General features: G+C 37.2%; 2 protein-coding genes, 1 long non-coding RNA gene and 1 pseudogene across 11 annotated transcripts; 3 read left to right on the plus strand and 1 right to left on the minus strand.

Annotated features, from left to right (window-relative positions):
- Positions 1-657: 657 nt before the first annotated feature.
- On the minus strand, positions 658-7874 carry LOC107419695 (trans-resveratrol di-O-methyltransferase-like; annotated as a pseudogene).
- A 3179-nt stretch (positions 7875-11053) lies between these two features.
- LOC112491688 (uncharacterized) lies at positions 11054-17445 on the plus strand. 2 transcript variants are annotated; one of them, XR_009635931.1, is made up of 4 exons: positions 11054-12554; positions 12781-13668; positions 13953-15398; positions 16921-17445. It is a non-coding gene; the product is annotated as an uncharacterized LOC112491688 (long non-coding RNA). The 2 variants fall into 2 exon arrangements; XR_007240584.2 differs by having other exon boundaries at positions 11056-13668.
- Positions 17446-18865: 1420 nt separating this feature from the next.
- Positions 18866-25796, plus strand: LOC107419693 (putative disease resistance RPP13-like protein 1). 8 transcript variants are annotated; one of them, XM_060814806.1, is made up of 6 exons: positions 18866-22616; positions 23303-23731; positions 23932-24012; positions 24393-24428; positions 24813-24893; positions 25484-25796. In XM_060814806.1, exon 1 carries the CDS (start codon positions 18916-18918, stop codon positions 21151-21153), a length of 2238 nt encoding a protein of 745 aa, XP_060670789.1. In that variant the 5' UTR covers positions 18866-18915; the 3' UTR covers positions 21154-22616; positions 23303-23731; positions 23932-24012; positions 24393-24428; positions 24813-24893; positions 25484-25796. The 8 variants fall into 8 exon arrangements, with proteins under 8 accessions (XP_060670789.1, XP_024929660.1, XP_060670788.1 ...); XM_025073892.3 differs by lacking the exon at positions 24813-24893 and having other exon boundaries at positions 25484-25795; XM_060814805.1 differs by lacking the exon at positions 25484-25796 and having other exon boundaries at positions 24813-24897.
- On the plus strand, positions 21428-22555 carry LOC125420529 (putative disease resistance protein At3g14460). The gene has a single exon (XM_060815122.1). It carries the CDS (start codon positions 21428-21430, stop codon positions 22553-22555), a length of 1128 nt encoding a protein of 375 aa, XP_060671105.1.
- Positions 25797-26275: the final 479 nt, after the last annotated feature.

The raw sequence follows: 26275 nt of genomic DNA on the forward strand, positions 1-26275 counted from the left end.
TGTGATCTTTTCTTTCTTTCTTTCTTTCTTTCTTTCTTTCTTTCTTTCGTTTTTCTTCAAAAGGGGTTCAAAGCAACTTTTCTTAGACTTAAAATGCTAATTTGGACGAATTTTAGAAAACAGTATAGGATGTAGATAAAATTTATCCAAGCTGAATACATCTGGGATTATTGATAGCTATTAGCACAGAGTCACTTCGGACATGTAATCCCAATCTTTTTTGAATTTATTTTAAATGTTTTTTTTTTTTTTTTTTAGTAAAGTTGTAAAATTTTGAACCTAGGATCTCGGACCGAACAAACGTTGCTTCTAAATGGAATTGGTAGGAATGCTCATTCAAATGTAAACAGAATTGTAACCTGCTCCAATATGAATTTTGGTTATAATACCGAATTAAGTTACCAACACTTTTCTAAAAGCTTAAACCAACGTGGATGGATCATTAGTTTTTTTTTTTTTTTTATATTTTTTAATAAGCTTAATAATATGTATATGTATAAATACATATAATTTTGTCATATTGGCTTGCATATAATTCTAATAAAGCAAGATTATACATAATTTTTTTTATTTTTTTATTTATTCATTGCAAGGTTATACATAGTTAATAATATAGTAAAAGCTCATGAGAATAATAAACAATAAGGCACAGAGTAATATATTGGTAGGCAACATTTATTATTACTGAAAAGTTTGGTATTACATGAAACATACACGCACGTATTACATATCAAACCTTCGAGATTTATATGTTGCAAATATTACACACGATTATCCACCACCCATACAAGATTACATTGATAATTAATATATTTTTTAGATTTTTTAAGGGTAAACTTCGATGAGAGACCTTAAACCCAGTGGAGTAATCTTATAGTGAGTAAAACCAGCATCGGCAAAGAGTTTAGCCCATTCTTTCTCTGTTCTTTCTTTGCCTGGTAGTAAAACCAACATCATTACATCAAACAAGAGCTGGGTTTGAGTTGAGGCTTTGTCTTGTGTCTGGTTCTCTAACACCATGTCCACTATTATCACTTCGCCTTTCTTATTTCCAGCTGCTGATGATGGTCATTTCCTGCTTGTTATGGCATCTTTGCACCTTTTAAGCAACTTCAATCCATCTTCATCATTCCAGTCGTGCATTATCCACTGTTTTATATTTTTATACATTCAAACAAATCATAATTATTAATTATTAATTATTAATTATTAATTATTGGGAGTAAGTTATTCCAAACCGCTGTTGTAAATAAGGAAAAAGAAAGATAGCCTCTTTTGCTTTATTTTCTTGCATCATATATATATATATATATATATATATAGAATAGATGATTGATGCTTGAATAGATGTTTTTTGGTGTAAAGCAAGCCAGCTACCATTCTTTGAAAAAAGTTTCATACTTGCGTGTGTAGCTAAGAAGTAGATTTAACGAGCTAGATTTGTACAAACGACCTAATGCATTACAAAGTTTATTAAATTATAGTATTAACGTTAAACAAAGAAATTAGATAAAAAGTTAATTACCTTCATAAAAACTGCATCTGCAGGAGGAATTCCCTCGAACATGTTGCCTCCAACATATTTCAAGTTTTTAAGTGGGCAACCACATGGGGTTGATCAAAGACAATGCATTCTGTTTGAGGAAATGCCTCAGAAATGGCTTTGGCCACAGGGCCACTCCCTCCTGCCAAATCAACCAATGACTCAACCCATCAGACACCCCCCTGTATTCTGATAAGGATCGTATCCCACTTTGACCCTATCACTCATATTCTACCCATATATGCTTTATTCTGTCATTAATATACTGTCCATATATATCTACTGTATCTTTATCGAATATGTGATTGTATATATATATTTAGTATGTATTGTTGGCAGCTATGTTGCCATATAGAAGTTTTGTAATTGTATTTAAATCGTGGCTCTAATTCAATGGAAACATAGCAATATATTCTCATATTATTCTCTCTTTACATGGTATCAGAGCCTCCAGTGCTCTAACAAGCCAGAATTTCTTTTTTCTTTCTTTCATTATGTCTAACACCAGTTCATCTGTCACCACCGAAAACAACACACCCACTGCTGTTGGAAATCTTATTTATATTAATGCATTAGCAAAAGCCCCAGTCAAACTTAGTCCAGATAATTACACTGCTTGGCATGCACAATGGTACTCTCTACTCATCGGTTATGATCTTATGGGCTATGTCATTGGCATGATTCGCTGTCCTGAAATTGATTCTGCCCATACATGGAATAATCTAGCCACCATGTATGCAAAAGCATCACGTGGGCGTATAATGGGCATCCGTGAAACGTTGTGCAAGATCAGTAAGGATCATCTCTCTATTTCAAACTACATGCAAACTGTACAAGGCATTGCTGATTCCCTTACCCTATCTGGTGAACCTCTTGGAAAAGATGAACTCACATTCCACGTTCTTAATGGCTTGGGGCCAGAGTTCAAAGAGATTTCTGCTGCCATTCGCGCCAGAGATACCTCCATCACTTTTGCTGAATTACAGGACAAACTTGCGGACTATGAAGCCTTTCTCTAGCGCAATCGTTCTAGCAATACCTCTCCAATTACTGTCAATTATGTTCAACGTGGTAATAAATCATCATTCTCAGAGCGCCATCCTTCTACTTTTTCTATCAAAGATTCATCCTCTCGCCCCTCACTTTCTAATCATAGCAACACCAGATCTAGGTCTCGGTTAATCTGCTAATTTTGTGACCTTCCTGGCCATGGCGCTTGCATCTATCGTAAGCTATTTGCTGCTGCTCCTTGGCTATCTAGCACGTCATCTACCACTTGGAAATAGAACTACATCAAGCCTCCTGGTTCATCTATTCTTGGCACCCCTCCTTGGCCTCCTTACCCGAAGACTAACTTTGCCATCCAGTCCATTCCTCCTCCTTCCAGTTGGTTAGTTGATTCGGGTGCTTCCCACCATATCACAAATGACCTTCACAATCTGTCACTCCATACAGACTATGAAAGACCTGAGGAAGTTATGATTGGTGATGGTACAAATTTGCCAATTACTCACACTGGTTCTACCTCTCTTTCTTCTCCCTCTCACACATTTAATTTATCTAATGTCCTTTTTGTTCCTCACATTAAGAAAAAACTTACTCTCTGTCACTTTGCTCCACTAGCCATGTTTCTATTGAATTTTATTCCTCTTCTTTTGTGGTGAAGGATCTTAGTACGAGGGCACGAGTAATGGAAGGCAAGAACAATGACAGGGTGTATGAGTGGCCATCCTCAGTTTCCCAATCTGTTTCGATTCCAACCGGTCTAGTTAGTGTCAAAGTCCCACGCCAAGAATGGCAAATCGTCTTGGACATCTGTCTTAAAAAATTCTAAGTCATGTCTTATGTCAGTTTAAATTACCCATGTCATTTTTGAATTTTCAATCTTGTAATTCTTGCCATACGAATAAAATGCATAAATTACCTTTCTCGGAATGGTCACTGACCAGTAATTCTCCTTTTGAACTTATATATACTGATGTGTGGGGTCCAACTTCTATTCTTTCTCTTGATGGCTTTAGGTACTATATAATATTTATTGACCATTTTACAAAATATATTTGGTTTTATCCAATGAAAAACAAATATGATGTTTCAACTATCTTTCCCAACTTTAAAGCTATTGTTGAAAATTATTTTCGCAAAAATATTATTTCCATCTATACTGACAGTGGTGGAAAATTCCTGAAACTAAAGGATTTTTTTCTCCACTCATGGCATTTCCCATTTTCGAACCCCACCTCATACCCCACAACATAATGGCGTCTCTGAACGCTGACATCGCCATACAGTTCATACTGGTCTCACATTACTTAATCATGCCTCTTTACCGCAATCCTTTTGGTCTTATGCTTTTTCCACTGCTATGTATTTCATAAATAGGTTACCTACACCTTTAATTAAAATGCAATCTCCTTTCTATTCTCTCTTTCAAAAACAACCCAATTATGCGAAACTGAAAGTTTTTGGCTGCCTGTGCTCCATGGCTCAAACCATATGTTCATTACAAATTAGAGCCTCGATCTGTCCCATGTATTTTCTTAGGATACTCCACTTCTCAAAGTGCATTTCTTTATTTTGATCCCACTCATAACAAAATCTATACCTCTCGTCATGTGAACTTTATTGAAACCCACTTCCCATATCCTACTCTCACCTCCTCGAATAATTTTTCTCTCTCCACTCCTTCTCTTCATGTCACCCCACCAACTCCACCTACTTCCACCAGCCCCTCCTTTATTTTCACTCCTTTTTATTCCCCTCCAGCTATACCTTCCAAAAATCCACTCGTGACTTCTCCAACCTCCCATTTGTCCTCACCTAATAACTCTGCACCCATGACTTTTATTTCTTCCCCTCTTTCCACATCAGGTCAAACCCTGTCCCGCCCACCTTCATTGACTGCATCTCATTCATCACAGCCCAACAACCTCTCTACTTTGCCCCTTTATCTCTCTGGCCCTACAGACTGAAGATTCAACACCAGTTTCGGCACCACCTGCACCTTCATCTATTTCTTCCTCTCACATTCCATCAACTATAATAATCACCCATTCCAAAAATAATATCTACAAACCAAATCCAAAATTTTTTATTGCTATTAAACACTTAAATCCTCAACCTTGTGAGCCCAAAAATATCTCTCAAGCCTTGAAAGATCCAACTTGGCACACAGACATGAGTGATGAATACACTGCCTTAATTAAAAATGGAACATGGACACTGGTGCCTCCCTCTCCTCATTACAACTTGGTTGGATGCAAGTGGGTTTTCAAAATCAAACATCATGCTGATGGTTCTATTGCTCAGTATAAGGCAAGGCTAGTTGAGAAAGGTTTTCATCAATGTCCTGGCCTTGACTATCATGATACATTCAGTACAGTTGTTAAACCCACAACGGTACACATCATTCTATGCCTTGCTTTAACATCCAACTGGCCAATTCGCCAATTGGATGTAAACAATGCTTTTTTACAGGGTCATCTCCATGACGATGTCTATATGAATCAACCACCGGATTTATTGATGAACATCATCTCTCCTATGTCTGCAAACTTCGCAAAGCCATTTATGGGCTAAAACAAGCTCCCCGAGCTTGGTATCAAAAACTACGGAGCTATCTCCTCTCCAATGGCTTCCTTAATTCTTATGCCGACAGCTCCTTGTTTATCTATAATAATGGCCAGCAAGTTCTTTTAATGCTCATCTATGTGGATGATATCATAGTAACTAGAAACTCTTCCTCTCTTATTGATTCTTTTGTCACTTGGCTTGGACATCAATTTTCTCTTAAGGATTTAGGTCCTCTCCATTATTTCTTGGGTATCAAAGTTATCACTACTTCTACTCGTTTGTTTTTATCATAGGAAAAATACATACGGGATCTACTGGCACGTACTAACATATTGGGAGCTAACGTGGTCCACACCCCTCTCTCCACTAGCCAACCTCTTTGTCCTACCGATGGCACTAACTTAGATGACCACACTGAATATTGAAGGATTTTGGGCAGTCTGTAATACCTTTCTTTTAGCCGTCCTGATATTAGCTTTGCTGTTAACAAATTGTCCCAATTCATGCACAAACCTACAACTACCCACTGGATTGCCCTTAAGCGCGTTCTTCGCTATCTTCATGGCACTATGTCTCATGGTCTCATGTTTCACCGCAATTCTCCCTTTCATCTCCATGCCTTTTTCGATGCCGATTGGGCGGGTAACAAGGATGATCATACATCCACTGGTGCCTACATTTTGTTCCTTAGGACCAATCCCATCTCATGGAGCTCCAAGAAACAAAAGCTCATTGCTCGGTCTTCCACGGAAGCCGAATATAGATTTATGGCGTCCACTGTTGCGGAGCTTTGTTGGGTTCAATCTCTTCTTCGGGTGCTTCATATTACACTTCCTCTTACCCCGATGATCTATTGTGACAATGTTGAGGCTAACCGGGTGTTTCACTAAAAAATGAAACATATCTCTATTAACTTTCACTTCGTTCGTGATAAAGTTCAAATTGGAGCAATACGCGTCGCTCATGTCTCCTCCCATGATCAACTAGCTGATGTGCTGACCAAGCCTCCCTCCCGACACCAGTTCTCTCTCTTACGGTCCAAGATTGGTGTCTCTCAAGGATCCACAATCTTGCGGGGGCATGATAAGGATCTTATCCCACCTTGACCCTATCACTCACATTCTACCCATATATGCTTTATTCTATCATTAATATACTATCCATATATATCTACTGTATCTCTACTGAATATGTAATTGTATATATATATTTAGTATGTATTGCTGGCAGCTATGTTGCCATATAGAAGCTTTGTAATTGTATTTAAATCTTGGCTCTAATTCAATGGAAACATAGCTATATATTCATCATATTATTCTTTCTTTACATACTCATCTTGCAGGAGCACCTTCATCACCAGCTGAGCATCACTAGCCATGGCATCGTTGAACATGTGGTTGAGTTTCGGGTCAATAGCTCCAAGTTCCCATAGGGACTTGCTGAATTCAAGGAATTGTCTTTTAGAAGGAGCCTAGAATAATCAGTGAGAACATAACCTTCTTCTTCATGGTCACTAGTACTAATGTTGAGTTTTTGGAGACCAAAAAAGCCAAAATGGACCAAAATGCGCATAAGGCGAAAGACTCCAGGGCCTTGGTGTGGTTGATTGGCAGTGAAGAAATCAGCTGAGAAAGAGTGATGGGTTTTCCATGGCCAAGGCTATGGATGATGTCAGGTATGCCTAGTTAAGTGGCAGAGTATAGGGACACAAAGTTTGCGAAGCTGAAAATGTGGTTCCACAAGTGGGCTTATTGTCACGGGCCTAACCTTTCCAACACTCCCGTGCGGCACTTAGCACCTCCCTTGCTAAGTAAGCCTTGCCCACAAGCTATGAAAATGCGGAAGCTAAGAGTAAAAGAGTAGGAAGTAGGAGAGTTTGAGAGAATGTGGCGAATACTTGTATTACTAGAATGCTTGGATATGTTGGATGTTCTTGGATATCTTACAAATGAGAGTGCAACCCCTTTATATAGAGGGCTTGGCATGTAGGAAGGTTCTAGATATGTACACATGTCACCTATCTAGTTAGGGTTCTAGATTATTCTAGGGTTATGTACAAGATATTTACATGGAGTATTCTAGAGAGATTCCAATCTACATTAGTCTAGGTTTCTCTTGAATCTTCTAGAATATTCCGGGCTTCTCTTGATTCTTCATGGAGAGTGTAGAGTCTTCCGGTTAAACCTCAAGGGTTTTACTCCTTTTGCACGGGACGTGACACTCTCCCCCACCTAAACTCGCGACGCCCTCGTCGCACCTTCTTCCTTGCCCGCCGAATGTGATCTTTGAGTTGCCATTGTGTATCTTCGTGCTCCCCACTTACTTCACCATCCGGCAGGTCCTTCCCCTTCACCAAGTATTTGGTGTAGTTGGGCATGCCTCTATGTTGACCGACTCGATCCGCAGGTGTGGCTTCCACATTCTTGTCGGGTGAAGTCGCTATCTCCATGGGTGCCCTTCTTGACTTACCTTCCTTTGGGGCTCCCTTGCCCCCTTTCCCTATAATGGGAAGTGACCTCTCATAGGGTCTTATCACCCCCTCATGCATCTTGTGTGGTTGGGGTAGTGGTTTGACTAAGGTCCCTCCCTTAGCCTCCACATGTTTCCTCTTGTTGTCTCCACAACTTGAGGCCAACGCACACAAACTCCCTTGGTCCAACTCCTTTGGCACATCTTGTACCTTAGGAGATGTCTTGGCATGGTGTGAGGCATCCTTGCTAGGCTCTCGGGCAGCAACTGAGTTGATTTGCTCCTCCATCTCAACCTGCAGTGCCGACAAAACCTTGGTCTCCCGCTTGCTAGCTTGTTCGGTAGGCACCATGCACGTCGTTCCCCCATCCATGATGCATAACTTGTTAGCAAATGGGAGTGGGAAAGCCTTTACTTGGTTGAAGAAGTCCATGCCAATGACAACCTTGTAGTCATCCATGGACACCACCGTTAGGTTCAATTGGCCATCCCAATCACCGATGGTGGTTTTTACACCCCGAGCAACTCCTTGGAGTGGCTTCGCATTGGAATTCACCGCCTTTACGGAGCCCCTTTATTTGGTTGCCTCGATCCCAAGCCTTTGTGCCTCCTCCACCGATAGGAAATTATGTGAGGCACCCGTGTCCACCAACGCCTTGGTGGGCACTCCATTGAGTTTTGCCTCCACAAACATTAGGCCACTCTTCTTTGTCTCCTTCGGAGCAGCCTTGATAGCATTCAACAGTTGTAAGGAACCTATACTAGCTCCTTCCTCTTGCTTCTCCTCGTATTGGGTAGTCATGGCATTCAAAGCCTTCCTCTTCGGACAATCCCTAACCCAATGCGGTCCATCACATAAGAAACAAGAGTTTTTAGGTTTGGAAGCATCCTTACCTTCTCTAGGCGGCTTCCACCTTAAGCTTTTTGGCTTGTGTGCACTTTCTTCCCTTTCATCTTCTTTGGACCTACTAGGTTCTCCCCCACCTTTTCCATGGTTGTCTTTCCATTCCTTTGGCTTTGGAGAGTCTCTTTGGTTGGAGTAGTCGATGAAGCCTTCGGCATACGCAATGGCACTAGCCAAATCTTGTACTCCACGCCTCTTCAACTCTGTCTTGGCCCAAGGTTGTAGTCCATCCATGAAGTAGAAAAGGGAGTCTTTATCCGATAGGTCCGGGATCTCCAACACCAAGTTGGTGAACTCCTTGATGTATTCCCGGATATGGCCTACTTGCTTGAGTCGTCGAAGGCGACTCCTTGCCTCATCTTCGGATTCTCCGGATAGAATTGCCTTTTGAGATCCTTTTTAAAGTCATCAAAAGTATGAAAAGTGCACGTACCTCGCTCGATGTCGCTATGCCTCCTTCTCCACCATAACATTGCCGTGTCGCTAAGGTAGAGAGTGGCAGTCCTTATCTTTGAAGCATCGTCAACAATGCCCATTGCTTCAAAGTATTGCTCCAAGCCCCAAAGGAAATTCTCAAGCTCCCTCGCATTCCTTGCCCCGGAGTAGGACTTGGGCTTTGGCACATCGACACGTGGCCTCTCACGGATGGTGGTTGTCTCCGACGCCACCGCCCTCTTGCAAAGAGCCCAATCACCCCGCATATCCTCCATTTGGGTGCGGATGGCATCCAATTCTCTCTCCAACATTGCACGAAGGTCTGCTACCTCCCCCATGCATTGGTCGCATGTCGCACGGAGCTCCCTCCTTAAGGCATCGTCTAGTCCGTTGAGTAACCCCCTCACGGCTTGATTGATGGCAATGTCCTCCGACTCTAGCCCATCTAGGCGACTCTCCAGCGCCTCAAACCGTTCTTGTACTCGGGATGCATGCTCCTCCAAGCGTAACTCTACGCCCGTCATCACATCCTTGGACTTGGACTTATGCCTCTGCTTCCCCGCATTGGGGTTGCGTTGCTCTTCACGACCTCGCACCTCGGTAGCTCCCTCCACATTGATGGTAACCTCCGAGCTAGTCATCTTGCCTACTTCCACGTTACACCAACGATATGCTTGAGCAGCAATTGGCTCTGATACCAACTGTCACGGGCCTAACTTTTCCAACACTCCCGTGCGGCACTTAGCACCTCCCTTGCTAAGTAAGCCTTGCCCACAAGCTATGAAAATGCGGAAGCTAAGAGTAAAAGAGTAGGAAGTAGGAGAGTTTGAGAGAATGTGGAGAATACTTGTATTACTAGAATGCTTGGATATGTTGGATGTTCTTGGATATCTTACAAATGAGAGTCCAACCCCTTTATATAGAGGGCTTGGCATGTAGGAAGGTTCTAGATATGTACACATGTCACCTATCTAGTTAGGGTTCTAGATTATTCTAGGGTTATGTACAAGATATTTACATGGAGTATTCTAGAGAGATTCCAATCTACATTAGTCTAGGTTTCTCTTGAATCTTCTAGAATATTCCGGGCTTCTCTTGATTCTTCATGGAGAGTGTAGAGTCTTTCGGTTAAACCTCAAGGGTTTTACTCCTTTTGCACGGGACGTGACATTATGCTTCAAAAAGCTATTTACCATTATTAATCACATCATCTGGGTTAACAAGGTGTTTGGAGCTTCCTGATTTCTCCATTGCTGCTTTGCCACTCTTAGTTATACTTTAGGCGATGAATCTTTCAACAAACTGCAGCTCTCTTTATATAGAGCCCGACGGTTTAATATTCAATAACTAGGTGGCGTGATTCGCGTACAGTCCAATTTGACTGAGCATTTGTGGGCCACAAGTGGATTCTTAAAATATTGGCTATGATGCATATATGAATCTCTTTAAACTATTGAGTTTTTTTGTTATTATTATTATAAATAGCAAATAATACTTAAAAATAACAAGGAGTTGCATTTGAAACCCTGTTATAGCCGGCATATATCAAAGACCCAAAAAACAAAAAAGGCCAACACATATCTACTATTATTTTTATTATAATATACGTATTCATATTCTTTTTTTTTTTTTTTTTTTTTGGCTGGATTATTTGATATGTGTTATTTTGTAACCCTTATTTCAATAAAATATATGTATACATATTGTGCAAAAGATATACAGGGGTCATACTACATATAATATATATCTAAAATGTTATAAGCATAGACTACCTACTTTTACACATAAATGTGGAAACAGAGTAAAATTAAATTTATCGAGTTAAACATGTTTCGATCAAATGTGTTAGACGTTTAGATTGTTCCGTGGGAGATCATCATTAAGGTTAGTGGCTGTTACCATCACCATTTTAAGTCTAAACAAATATAGATTAATCATGGACAAATCACAAATCAAAGCCTTATATGCACGCGTTCAATAAAAGTGATAATTATGAACCGTGCCTACCCACCTTAATTCATATATAAATATAGTATGTATATATATTATAACATGCTTATGGCATGATACTTTCAGTATAAGATTAAATGGATCTCATGGAAGTGCTGTCTTATTTATGTATATAAAAATTAAAAAGCAAGAGAGGGAAACAAGATTCCATTTATTTACTGGGAATAAATATTTATTCGACAACAGATGTTATTCTATTCGGATCATTGATAAATAGAGCAATCCTTCCTTCTTAATCTAAAGACATACACATTATTAGCAGAGGATTAATGTCAATGACTTTCACATTTTTAATGAGGAATCAAAAGGCATACACATTATTGGGAATTTGCAAAGACATCATTCTTTCTTTTTCCCACCACCAGTAGCCAATTTACAATTTACACACAACAGAAACTTTTCCAAGCCTCCATCAAGGTTAAATTATATATCAGGAGAAATATAGGCAAAAGGGATCTTTCTTCTTCTTCTTCTTCTTCTTCTTCTTCTTTTATTTTTATTTTTATTATTATTTTTTTTTTGGGGGGGGGGGGAAAAATTGAATCTTATTATTTATTAAAAAAAAAAAAAGAAAAAAAAGAGAGAACCGTAAAGCAGGCTTTTGACCCTTCAGTTGAAGAATAGTCCACCCGGCCTTGAATGACCATCCAATCCATGATTTGGATTCCATCCTCCTAACTATTTTATCCAGAAAGTTTGCTCATCTTTTATCATTCCTAAGCTGGCTTAAGCCAATCTGTCCCCTGTTTATGAATTCATGGTTGTGAGCTTGGAACTTCAGGTACCCACATCATTTGAAATCAGGTTCAACAACTAAATGTGTATGATACAAGTTATCTGGTTGATCTTTTGGCTTAGATTTGGTTGTGGGGCCAAGCTTTCTGGTTTCTAAGATTATTTTCTATTCATTATATGAACTTATTATTCTATCTCAGTTGAATTTATTGTTTTGAGTTCCTGTGAATAATTTCATCATTGTAACATTGCGGACTGACTTTGTATACTTGTGATGAATGAGAACGGGATTTTGGATATTTTCATGGGATTTCATCTTTGTAGTTGTGTTGCAGATTGACTAGTGTTTGCATGCTTGTTTTGATGGATGAGAAGGGGATTTTCAATATTTCCTTGGGATTTCATCATTGTAGCTGTGTTGCAGATTGCCTGGTTTGCATGCTTGTTTTGATGGGGGGGAAGGGGTTTTGGATATTTCCTTGGGATTTCATCTTTGTATCTCTGTTGTAGATTGACTGCTTTAATGTCCTTAATTCTTGGATGTTTATGAAGATTTGGTTACATACTTTGTGTTGCTGGATGGTTCGTTTGGATAGATGGGAAGGAGAAGTTATGCTAAAAGTTGGCTTTTGTTGTTTGCTTTGGATTTTTGTTAGAAATGTTATTACTGTGTGGCAGTGTTATGTTCTGGATGTTTCATTGGATTTCTTATTTTGTTGTCCATTAAGTGCATTCCTTCACTAAAAGGATGGTGCTTGAGAGAGAAAGGGGAAGATTCATCCAACATTGCTCATATCCCTTGCATATTCATTGACAGTGATGCCATACAATTAATATTGAGCATCAAGATGCATCCAGTTCTTGTTAGTTCCCAATTTTTTCAGGGTACTTTCTATTTCCTGCATTATTTCATTGTTTAATTTTTAATTTTGTTTTGATATCATGTATCGTACTATTTCATCATTTAATTCTTATTTTGTTTTAAACATTTATGAAAAGTCGTGCTGAAAGTGTACTCTCTCCCCCTTTTTTTTTATTTTATTTTTATTTTTTATTTTTTATTTTTTATATTATTATAACTGGAGTTTACCTTTGGTGCACGCTTACGCAGATAATCTTCTGTAAACTGAGAATTGAGGACAGGCTATCCAATGCCTCAACCATGTAAGCTTAGAAGTCAGGCAGTCAGGATGTAAAAAAAATCATGTTTATTAATACATCAAGCAATAAATATTGATAATTGTTTAAATATGTTAACGGTAATGCTGGAAATTCAGTTTTTGTTTTCATGATCTATCATTTTTCTGTTACGTGTACACAAGTTATTTGGACAAACAAATATGCTGATAATGATTTAGAACACAGTTTTTGTTTTCATGATCTATCATTTTTCTGTTACGTGTACACAAGTTATTTGGACAAACAAATATGCTGATAATGATTTAGAACATAGTCCTTCCATTCTCATATTTTTAGATGCGAACATGTTTGGATTCTCACATGTTCTGAAATGATGTTGATTGTTATTTTTTATAGAATTAAGCTTTTTGAACGTACGTATACAGGTTGCAAAATGTTATACAACTTCATAAGTTTGATACAAGTTCTCATATTTTGTTATGAGTAAAGCGTCCTAACATTGAGTGGGTCAGTCTGAACTCTTTTGGTTGAGGTCCTGTGAACAGTTTCATCTGTATAGCAGCGCAGATTGGCTGGTTTATATAATTGTTGTCTTGCTGATTCATCAACATTCTTGGAGGATTTTCACCATGCTGGAACTTTTGGATAATTTGTTTGGTTTTGTATCTTTGTAATTGTTCAGATTTGAATGGTTTGATGTTTAACATGATCAATGTTTCTGGGTAGCTTTTTGGATGGACAACTTATATTGTTAGGATTTTGATGGTTCCATTATGTCAAGACTGTTTGGATTTTTAAAGACAGAACTCAGATTGATAGCAGACAAGGCAGCCAGCCCACGTAACGGAAAACTGTTATGGTTAGTGTAATATGCTTAGTTTGGTTAGTTTACAGTTAAAGCTTAGAAAGTAATGAATCATTTTCTTGTAAATCATATCCTGTATACAAGTCTCTCAGTCTCATGACAGAACTGAGAGCTAGTAAGCATTGTTTCCTTTGAGTAGGAGATGAAACATTAAGTAGTGATTATGTTTTGGGCTAACATATTGGGTCCAAGATTAAAAAGTCAATTACAATATATTCTAGATTTACATGGAGGATCTTCAACATTAGACTCGTGATTTTGTTCTGGGTTTCTAACAGGTTTCGGTTTGCAAATGCCTTTGAACAGAGAAGTTACAGGGATATTTGATTAATTGTAGAAAAATTTATTCTACCATAGCTACTCTATCCTTGGTTCAGCAGTCAGCTTTCGACAATCATTCTGATATTTTCAAGTTGATTTCTTGGAAAGGAGTGATACCATCTATTTTCAACTGGGTTGCAACATGGGACAATCTCCAAATTGGCTAACAGAAAGCTGATAGAACTGTCACAACACAAATGACCTGTTTTAGCATCTTTATTTGTTTACATTGTTTTGCTTTCCTTCTCTCCCTTTGGTCTTGAAAAACCGAAAAATGGTCCCTCACTACCCTTCTCTTGTCCCTCACCTTCCACAGCCTTTACTTCCTTTCTCTGTCCATGTGTAGCAGAGTTCGTGCGCTATCAAACAGGAAGGGGTTTGAATTCATAAAAGGTTTTATGAGTAAAAAGCTTGAATGGAGAGCAGAGTGCCAAAAATAGCACAAATCTGAAATGTATATTTTTCTGTTGCCACTTGACTTTTAGTTGGCTCATTCTCTTTCCTTGTCTTCTGTATCATCTCTGTTTCATGATTGGGTTATGAGTTTGATGGTGGTGGTTGTTCAGTACCGATGAGGACCACACCATTTTGATGTTTACAATCGTTAAAATTTTATGATATGAAGAAGTGGAAGAAGTGATTACTTATTGAAGGGGACAGAGGAGGAGATGCTAGTGCTTCTTTTCTAATCTTAAGGTGCTTTTTACTGGAAAATTGTCTGGAATTAACTGCACAATTATGCTTAGCAAATACCATAGAAGTAGGGTTGCATGCCCCCAACTGGGAATGTTTTGAGAATTCAGATGCAATAAGTTGAGGTCACTGCCTGAGCACATGCAAACCCTTCTTCCATCTCATCTATCTATGTGTCTACATAACTGCCCAGACCTGGAGTCATTTCCAGAAAGCCCATTGCCTTCTAATTTACAAGATCTTGAAATTTACAAATTCAATAAGTTGGTGGCAACCAGCAGGCACTGGGATCTACAAACACTCACTTTTCTTTGAATGGAATGTGTACATGAAATATTGGAATCATTTCTGGAGGAGGGGCTGCTGCCAACCACTCTAATTAAGCTGTGCATCTGTTTGCTTCTGTACCTTAAAAGCCATCAAATGGAATGGCATTTCAGCACCCCTCCTCCCTTTCAAGGTTTGATATTACTTACTGCAATGCGCTGCAGTGCTTTCCAGAAGAAGTGCTGCCAACGTCTCTTTCTCAATTGTCCATCATGGGCTGTCCTTTGTTGAAACTAAGGTACCAGAGAGAGACAGGGAAAGACCGGCCTAAGATTGCCCACATTCCTTGCATATCAGTCCAGGAAAAGCCGAAACCTTTGTGAGCCTTGAGCTGCATTGAGATGTGTTCACTTCTCGTTTACATCTCCAATTTTCTCTTTTGGGTAACTTACCTTGTTGTTTTTATGCACTTACTTTCAGTTTTTCAATTTTTTTTTTTTTTTTTTTTTGGGGAATGTCTTATTGGTTGAAAGTTTCGATACCTATATTATTTCAAATGATGTTCATTACTATTTTTAATGTCATTAAACTTTCTCTCACTTGCATTTGCATGTTACCACTTGTGGAGGATGATAGCATGTTATTTGGTTGATCTTTTGCTTTAGATGTGGTTGTGGAGGAAGCGGTCTGGTTCTTTCTATGACTGTTTTCTGTTACAGTTCATGGTATGGACAGTATTAATATATTTCAATTGAATTTCATTGTATATAGTTCCCGTGAATAATTGTCATTGCAACAGTGCAGATTGACTGGTTTTGTGTACTTGTTCTGATGAATCTAAAGTGGATTCTGTTGTATCTGAGATTTTGGATTTCCATTGTTCTAAAGGATTTTGCAAATTAAATGGTTTAATTCTTAGATGCATATGAAGGTTGGGAAACATACTTTATGTAGCTTGATTGTTTTGTTTGAATGAATGTGAAAGGAGGTGTTATATTAATTGCTAGGATTTTTATGCTTCCTGTAAATTTTATCAGAGGAATGTTATTAATGGGTTCTGGTGGTATGTTTTGATGTGTCGAACGGTAAGACCACCATATAGAATTTTACTTAATTTGGTTTGGTAAGTTAATCATTCCTATGAAAAAGGAAAAGAAATTTCAGTGAAATGTTTAATGAAAAAGTTTCATTGTTGGACAAAACTTATATTGTTATACTTTCTTGATATGTAAGATTACAATTTTTTTTTTTTTTTCTCCCTTAACAAGTAATTGTCAAAAAGTGAATAATCAAAGGGCAATTTGCAGAAATAGACAGTAATCCTCTGCTTCATTATACTTATTATTTGTACTTGCAGTTTACTTTTGATGAGCTCTTATGCTACCATTTTACTGATAATTAAGAATTTAGGAGGGCATAGCTAATAATATACACATCATCTTTCATTAGATGTGAAATTGCTTGGATACCTACCAGAATGATATTGATTGTCATTTTTCATAGGTTTAAGCTTTCTGAACTTACATTGACCACTTCACAAGTTTGATACAAGTTCTCTGGTTGATCTTTTTGCCTCTGATTTTGCTGTGGGTGAATCATCCTTGTTTTGGTTAATTCCATGGTATAATCTATTCCATTTCAACTGAATTTTATTCATGTGGGTCCTGTGAACAATTTCATCCTTATGACAGCGCTGATTCCTGGTTTGTGTAGTTGCTATTCTGTTTTTTCATTAACATTCATGTAGATTTGTCCGTTCAATGATATCCTATAAAACTGGAACCTTCATGGAGATTTTTCACTATGCTGTATTTTTGGATATGTCCTTTGGTTTTCTATCTTTGTGATTGTTCAGATTGATTGGTTTAATGTGTATAAATATTTTTGAAGGTTGGAAACAGATAATGTTTATGGATAGCTGTTTGGATGGATAGAACTTGTTTTGATAGAATTTTAATGTTTCAGGCTGTTGGTATATGGTCTGGTTATGCTGAGCGGTGGTGGGGCTACTACATAAAAATCATTTTTGTACTTAAAATTTAGGTTATTTGGATGACTTAGATTGGAAAAGGAAAAAAATACAGGAAACATCTAGCTTGTAAAAGAATCAAAATTTCAGCATTGGACAAAAGCCCTTTTTCTCAAAAAAGAATAGAAAAACTGAAAAAAAAAAAAAAAAGAAAAAAAAAATTGAGCTTTATTTTAGAGAGGCAACGGTCCAATTACTTTGATTCAGAGGGGACCCATCTATCAACTTCATCAGCAGCGTCAGCAAAAGAAAAAGGACACGAAATTGGCGCCAGCGCTTCATAATTTTCTTCTGCCTTTTTTGACCAATGGGTCCTTTACAGTTCATATTGGATTCGACATGTACATTTCCAATCACTTGCCTTTTGGGTTAAAAAAAAACAGAAGAAAAACCCGTGTAATTATATGCTAAAATTTTTTAGTTTCAATATATATATATATATATATGCTTAAATTTTTAAATTGATATAACAAAAAATTATTAAATTTAATATATAATATGAAACGTTAAGAAGAAGAAAGTAAAAACATGTCAATAATGTTTGTAGAGCAAGTCTTTTTTTATACATGTAGGCCTTTCCAGCAGTAAATTGTTTTTTCTCTTTCTCAATTTTTCCTTCCTTCACTTTTAATAATGGAAAAAGTACTGAAATAAAATGTCGGTCTACCTAGAATTCTTTTTGATGGTCTTATTTCTTCTTTGGTTTTAGCTTTAGTGCACTACATTATGCGATGTTCTTTGTCTGCAAACGGCAATGTTGCAGAACTTTCTCACCACCTTCATCATGGCTGGAAAAAAAAAAAAAAGGTGAAAGGAATTAAGTGGGTCTACTGCCTTTGATATATATATATATATATTTTTTTTTTTTCTAATTTGGTTAATAATTTTTCTGTCCAACAACTTGATTTTAATTTGAAGAAAAATGATAACGTCATAACTTTAATTTTCAACCATAAAAAAAGAATATTGGAGAGACTATAAGCAGGAAGCTTCCCTCATATGGAGAAAAAAAACTAATATTGATAGGATTTATGTTTCCTTTGAATTCGTCTCTCATTCTTTTGTATGGTATACGGTATGTGCTGAGCAGTAGAACTACTATATAGAAATCTTCTTTTCTACATAAATTTAGATCGATCGGATAATTTAGTTAGATTGGAAAAGGGAATCAAAGTTTCAGCATAGGACAAAACTTATTATAGTATTATTTCTTACTGTGAATTCAATAGTCATTTAGCCAACTCATCAGATTGGCAGCTGACAAGGTAAACAGGTAGATCATAGGGCAGTTCTTTGTTTGTGTAATCAATTAAGCTTGATACTAATCAGTTTCTTCTATATCATTAAGAGCGGAGAGTTGCCAAGCATTCTTACCAAATTTCTCCCCAAAGAAAAACAAAAGAAGAGAGTTACATGTTAGAGGCAACGGTCCAATTGCCCTACTCAGAGAGGGGCCCTTATGTTTGATCTGTCAGCGTCATCGATAGCGAAAGCAAAAAAGAAAAGTACACGAAATTGGCGCTGATGCTTCATAATTGTATCCTGCCTTTTTGACTTTTGGCTAATGAAGGAGAAGTACTTAAGGAAATAAACAGTTTTAACAGTACAGCATTAGTCCAAAACCTTTGATTTTTTTTTTTTAACTGTTAAGTTATATTGGCCAAAATAAAATTTTAAAGGTTTTAGGCTGATGCACATTTATAAACTCGAGGAGGTATTGTTGCTAAATTGATACTAAGGGGTAAAAGGGACCTTGGATTGATTTTTCAATATTTAGAAAAACTTGATAAGGTATTGGCTCCAAATGGATACTGAAGGGTAAAGTTGTAAAAAAAAAATTTAAATTAATTTAAACCAAAAATAATAATAAATGAAAAATAAAAAATAAAAGCATATTGGAGAGATTATAAGCCCTGAGCTTCCTCTGATAGATGGTATTATTGCCAAAACTCAGTTTCCGAGACTCTTTTTTTGGCTGTTGTTTGCAGTTGAGAACCCAGGAATTCCCTTCCCTCTTTTCAGTTTCCTTCGTAGACAGAAAAAAATTAACCATGGCTTTGGAATTGGTTGGTGGAGCTTTTCTCTCTGCTTCGTTTCAGGTGGTGATTGAAAAAATGGCTTCTCTGAAGATCGTTGACTCCATCTGGGGAAAGAAACTCAATGAAGGGCTGTTCAGGGAGTTGAAGATTATGCTGTTGTCAGCTAATGCGGTTGTCAAAGATGCTGAGGATAAGCAAGTTTGGAACACAAATGTGAGGGAGTGGCTTCATGAACTCCAAGCAGCAGTATATGATGCAGAGGACTTGGTGCAAGCGATCGATGCTGAAGCTTTGCGATGCAAGATAGAAGCTGAGTATGGAAGCAGCAGCTCAAGTCATTGTCAGGTACTCAACCTCTTGCCCATGCCTGCTACTTCTTTTAAGCAACAAGTAGAATCCAAGATGAGAGTGGTAATTGATACATTAAAATTCATTTTGGATCAAAAAGTTCACCTTGGATTAAAAGAAGGTAGTGTTCAGACTATATCTTCAAAGAGAATACCTGCAACGTCTACTGTAGAAGAATCTGGTGTTTATGGTACGGATGACGATAAAGAAGCCATTATTAAGTTGTTGCTAGCAACTGATGAGAGCAGTGGTGAGAAATTTTCTGTGATTCCCATAGTGGGCATGGGTGGGATTGGAAAGACCACCCTTGCTCAACTTGTTTACAATGATGAAAGGGTGAAGAATTGTTTTGGTTTTAAAGCATGGGTTTCTGTGTCATATGAATTTGACATTTTCAAAATAACCAAACTAATTACAGAAAGGGTGGCTAATTCCCCATCATTTAATAATAGTGATGACCTAGACCTACTTCAAGTGAAACTCCAGGAGGCTTTGGAAGGGAAAAAGTTTCTCCTTGTCCTGGACGATGTTTGGAACGAGGATTACTTTCAATGGGAAGAGCTCAAGAAGCCATTTGAAAGTGGTGCCTGTGGAAGTAAAATAATTGTGACGACACGCAATGAAAGTGTGTCATCGGTGATGCGTAATAATAACATCCCATCTTTTCAGATACAAACAATGTCTGATGAGAATTGCTGGAAATTATTTGTTAAGCATGCCTTCGTCAATGTAGATCCATGTTGTCATCCAAAATTAGAAGAAATTGGAAGAAAAATTGTCCAAAAGTGCAAAGGCCTTCCACTAGCAGTAAAGTCACTTGGCAGCATTTTACGACATCAACTGCATTTGGAGGAATGGGAGACTATACTAAAAAGCGACATTTGGGACTTGCCCAAACAGAAAAACAGCATTCTACCAGCTTTATGGTTGAGCTATCAGTATCTACCTTCAAATCTCAAACGATGTTTTGCTTATTGTTCTGTGTTCCCAAAAAATTATGAAATTGATAAAGATGAGTTAATCAAGTTATGGATGGCCGAAGATCTTTTGGAACCCCAAAACAACAAGAGGATAGAAAAAGTTGGAGAAGATTACTTTGATGACTTATCGTCAAGATCATTATTTCAAAAATCAAGGTGGTTTCGAGCAACCATGCATGATCTTGTCCATGACTTGGCTACATTTGTAGCAGGTGATTTTTGTTTAAGCTTGAATGGCAATAACTCGGATAAACTTCTAAGCAAGGTTCGTCATCTTTCATGCCTCAAAGAACAAAGCTTGGAGCATAACTATGAGGATTTATTCAAAGTTAAGTGTCTCCGCACCTTATCCTTTCCATCAAATTGTTATCGTCAGCTACAATTGGATTTGGACTTCTTAGATCGAATGAACTTGTGGGCAACACTAGCATGCTTAAGAAGTCTATCTTTCCATGGATGTTCTATTGCAAAGTTGTCTGATTCAATTGGGAATTTGAAACTTCTAAGGTATCTAAACTTATCCAAGACTATGATTAGTGAGGTGCCTAATACAGTTTGTCGTTTGTACAATTTGCAAACACTGATTTTGTCAGCTTGTTTTGAACTTAAGCTGTTGCCAACTGAAATGGGAAGACTGATCAACTTGCGCCATCTTAACATAGCATCCACAAATTTAGAAAAGATGCCACTACAGATGTGCAATTTGAAAAATTTGCAAATGCTTACTGATTTTGTTGCCGGTAAATATAGCGGGTATACCATTCGGTTGCTAAAAGATTCATTATTTGCATGGAAAACTTAGTTTTAGAGGACTAGAAAACGTTGTGAATGTGGAAGATGTTTTGGTGGCCAATTTGAAGGAAAAGAAGTACCTTACAGAAATAGAGTATTGTTGGAGCTTTTGTGATTATGGTACACTGATATATAAAGAGGTACTTAGTGGGCTGGAACCTCACACAAGCTTGAAGGTTCTCATTATAAATGGGTATGGAGGTGAAAATTTTCCAAAGTGGGTAGGACATCCTTGTTTTCGTAATTTAGAAAATATACATCTTCAAGGATGTAGGGAGTGTACGATGTTGCCGCCACTTGGGCAGCTACCATTTCTGAAGAAGCTTAAAATTTCAGGATTTGATGAATTGGTGAAAGTAAGCAATGAGTTTTATTGTGGTGGTTGTTCAGTGCCAACTAGGCCATTTAGATGTTTAGAATCGTTATATATTTATGATATGAAAAAGTGGGAGGAGTGGTCATTCTTTGAAGAGGATGGAGATGGCGCTTTTCCTAAGCTTGTGATATTTAATTTGGAAAATTGTCCAATATTAAATGCACGTATATGCTTTCCCATTACAATAGAAGAAGTCAAAATACGTGGATGCAGAAAATTTGAGTTTTCTACAAAGCAGCAGGAACAGCACGCTCATCTAAGAAATCTTGGAGGATTACATATCCAAGCATATGAGGATGCTTGTATTGCGTTAGACTACATCACAATGGTTACAAGTTTTATTCTGGAAGATTGTTGGAATCTGAAGTCCCTCACATATTTGCAGCAACCTGCTGCGACCCTTTCTCTGAAAACGTTGAAACTAATATTGTGCGTAAAGTTGGAGTCATTTCCCAGAGGAGGAGTGCATGCCCCATGCCTGGAAGAGTTAGAGATTTTATATTGCTGCAAGTTGAAATCACTGCCAGAGAACATGCAAACCCTTCTTCCATCTCTGCATATATTGGATATAAAAGGATGTCCAGAAGTAGAGTCATTTCCAGAATGCCCAATGCCCTCCAATTTACAACGACTTCAAATTTACGAATGTGATAAGTTGTTGGCAAGCCGTAGGCACTGGGATCTACAAACACTCACTTCTCTTTCAATCGGAGACATTGATGAACTAGTGTTGGATTCATTTCCAGAGGAGGGGTTGTTGCCCGACACTCTCATTAACCTCTCCATCGTCTCGCTTCCACTCCTTGAAGCCCTCAATGGCAAGGCCTTGCGACACCTCTCCTCACTTGAACAATTGGAGATTTCATTATGCGATGAGCTGAAGTGCTTGCCAGAAGAAGGGCTGCCCACCTCTCTTTCTGTGTTGGATATCAATGAATGTCCTTTACTAGAACAGCGGTGCCAAAGAGAGACAGGAGAAGACTGGCCCAAGATTGCCCACATCCGTCACATAAAAATCGACCAGCAGGACATATGATGAGCACTAAGCAGCATCTTCATGTGTCCACTTCTCTTTTACTTCTCTTCTCTTTGTGTGGGTAAATTCATTTTATATTTATGCATGTTTCATTATTTTACTTCTTATTTTCCATTTCATGTTATGTAACTGCTTTTAGGTAGTTTGACAAGTGACCTTATCAAGCACAAATTATTCTTTTTTTACTCCTAAGTTTACTATAGATAGGAATCCAACTAGTTTATATTAATCCTCTGCTTAATTCTGCTTACCATTTCTTCTTTAAGCTTACTGGAAGTCTGTCTGGTAGAACTTATACACTAATTGTGTTTCTGCTTTGTATCTTCAGGGAAACATTATGAGCAGTAAATATCGATTCAATATACTTAAAAATAATAATGCTGGAATTTTAGTATTTATTTTCACCATCCTATCCTTTTCAGCTCATGCACCCCAAGTTGACCAAACAAAATACTTATAATATATGCTCTATATTATATACTTATAATATAACAGCATAATTCTATGCTCTCATGTTCGTGGCTGTATGCTTGGAATTTCTGATGCCCACATCATTGAAAATCATGTTCATCAACTTCATGAGTATGATGATATAAGTTATCTAGACAATCTTTGCCTAAGATTTTGTTGTGGTGCCAGGCTGTCTGGTTCATTCTAATATTCATTGTATGAATAGCATTAATCTATGTCAGTCAAATTTTACTCTTTTGAGTTCCTGTGACTAATTTCATTATTGTAACATTGCAGATTGACTGGTTTGCGTACTTGTAGTGAGAAGAGATTCTGGATATTTCCATGGGATTTCATCGTTGCAGCTGTGTTACAGATCGAATGGTTAAATGTCCTTAATTCTTGGATGGTTCATTTGGATGGACGAGAAGGAGAAGTTAGAGCAAATGCTTGTCTTTTGATGTTTACTTTGGATTTTTTTCAGAAATGTTACTACTGGGTGCTGGTGTGATATTTTGGATGATTGATTGGATCTCTAATTCAGTCGTCAATTAAGTGCTGTTTTGTGCTGGAAGAATGGTGCTTGAGAGAGAGAGAGAGAGAGAGAGAGGAGGATTAGCCCAAGATTGCCCACATTCCTTGCATATTCACCCACATTGAAGCCATATGTTGATTATTGAGCATCAAGATGTTTCTGGTTCTTGTTGGTTCTCCAATTTGTTCAGGGTACCTTCTATTTCTTGCACTATGTTATTATTTTACTTTTATTTTAATATCCTCTATTGTTCATGGTTTGACAAGTGACCTAGCAAACACAATAGTAGTTTGAACGCAAGGTGATTAATTTATAAACATTTATGAAAAGTAGTTAGCAGAAAATAGATACTAATTCTCTGCCTCGTTCTGCTTATTGTTTGTACTTGCAGTTTACTTTGGTAAGCTCTTATTCGAACATTTTACTGCAAACTGAGAATAGAGGAGTATATGCTATACGATGCTGCTATCATGTAAGCATAGAAGTCAGGCAGTCAGGACTTATAATGTGCTTTATTCATGCTTCTACTTAGTGTCTTCAATATAACGTTAAGCCGTAAATATTGATTAAATATTCTTAATAAGAATGTTGGAAATTCAACTTCTATTTTAGTGATCTATTATTTTCTGTTAGTATACAAGTTACTTGGACTAAACAAATCTGATAATATACACATCATCTTCTATTCTCAATTTTCATGTGTGAACGGATTTCAATACCCACATGATTTAAAATGATGTTGATTATTATGCTTCATAGATATTAATATTCTGAACTTATATTTGCATGTTGCAAATAGTTAGACAAATTTAGAAGATTGACACATGTTCTCTGGTTGATCTTTTGCCTCAGATTTTGGTGTGGATAAAGCATCCTTATTTTCAGTAGGTCAGTTTTGAACTCTTATCTGTTTTTCTGCTTAAAATCCATGGTATTCTTATATTCTATTTCAAATGAGTTCTATATAATGTTAAGGGTCCTGTTAACGGTTTCATCTTAATGAGAGCGCGGATTGGCTGGTTTGTGAAATTGTCGTCATGCTGATTCATCAACATTCATGGAGATTTTCACTGTGCTGGACTTTTTGATATTTTGTTGAATTATTTATCTTCGCAATTATTCAGATTTGAATGGTTTGATGTGTATAATGCTTGGATGTTTATGAAGGTATGGTAACACAGTCAATGTTTCAGGATAACTTTTTGCATGGATATTAGAGAGAAATTTTTATAATTAGGATTTTGATGGTTCTTTTGAATTTTTTATCTCAAGTGAGGAAACTGTATGGATTATGATGTACAGAACTCAGATGGCTAACAAGGCAGCCAGCTCACATTAACAGTTTTCTTTATGGTTAGTGCAGTATGATTAATTTGGTTAGTTTATATATGAGTAACTAATCAGTTTCTTGTAAATCAAACTTTGTATACAAGTCTCCCAGTCATGACAGAACTGAAAGCTGGCAAGCATTGTTGCCCAATAATAAATGATATATATTTTTTGAATTTTGAGAGGCAGAGTTAATAGATACATAAGAGCGATGTAAGGGGTCCATATCTTCAAGTGTATGTCGTTGAAGTAAATAAAAGTAGTTAAACTTTTTTGGTAATAAAAAGGAGTTAGACTTTTTATTTTTATTTTTATTTTTTAATAAACTTGGACAATATATTTGTATTCCTATTTATATAAAGTCCTACTATAGTAATGTTTTCAAATTGTACTTAATTTATAATGCTTCAGTTCATCATTTTCAATCGAATCCTTGTGCGTATTTATGGGAAAAAAAAAAAAAAAACTAATCCACTTTTAAGACTTTTTAGTTGGCTCACTACCCCTGTTTGTCTTCTTTCTATTCTCTGTTTAATTGGAAGTGTATTATATATGTTTTAATCCGAGATTTGTATATTTCCTTAGGATTTCCATTTCTCTGAACTGTTTTGCAGATTGACTGGTTTAATGTGCTTAAATCCTTGGAAAAGTACTTTATGTAGCTGGATTGTTTTGTTCGAATGGATGGGAAGGAGACGTTATATCAAATTCTAGGATATTTATGCTTCCTTTAAACTTTAATCTGACTGTTATTGTTATTGATCAACCTCTTACTCTGTAATAGGTATAGGAGTTCTGGACTTGAGCATACAATTAATGCAAATAGTGATTTTCAATTTAAAAAACTTGAGTGAGTGAATTATGTCTTGAATTCGGTCTCTTTGATCAAATTTCAAGCAATCACACACGTAATAGTGATGAAAATTGGGTTTGCGGGTTAGCAAATTATTGGCTGTGTGTTGATTTCTGGATTTTTCATAAGAGTTTTTAGAGAATTGCATAATTCTTACAGTTGTGGCCCCACGATAACTGCCACTAGGTGAGTTCTCCAAAGGTACATGTGACACGCTCTACGCTATATTTGCTTGCTTTGAACCCCTTCATATATACCCTTCCTATATGTATATTTTGTGCCTCTACTCGAACCTGTGATCAAGGGAACTTTTACAAGTTACGTGACCACTAGGCTGTAAGTGTTGGCTTCAGATAATATAGCATTTTTATGGTGGGGATGAATAGGAGTGTCACCTTTAGGATCACTCCTCTAACCAGTGCTCAACAAGTCAAATCCATCTTCCTCGACAATATTAAAATATGATTTTCCTTCTGGAAATTCTAGTAAATTGATTTTTTTTGTATTTTTATATTTTACGTGGGACCTACATTCTCAAAATTTATAAGCCGTA

This window comes from Ziziphus jujuba, chromosome 2, assembly GCF_031755915.1.
Source record: "Ziziphus jujuba cultivar Dongzao chromosome 2, ASM3175591v1".
Classification (NCBI taxonomy): domain Eukaryota; kingdom Viridiplantae; phylum Streptophyta; class Magnoliopsida; order Rosales; family Rhamnaceae; genus Ziziphus; species Ziziphus jujuba.

Excerpts from the sequence above, each read along its gene's own strand:
- LOC125420529 (XM_060815122.1), top strand. The coding sequence starts at position 21,428 with ATGTTGCCGCCACTTGGGCAGCTACCATTTCTGAAGAAGCTTAAAATT.
- LOC107419693 (XM_060814806.1), top strand. The coding sequence starts at position 18,916 with ATGGTATTATTGCCAAAACTCAGTTTCCGAGACTCTTTTTTTGGCTGT.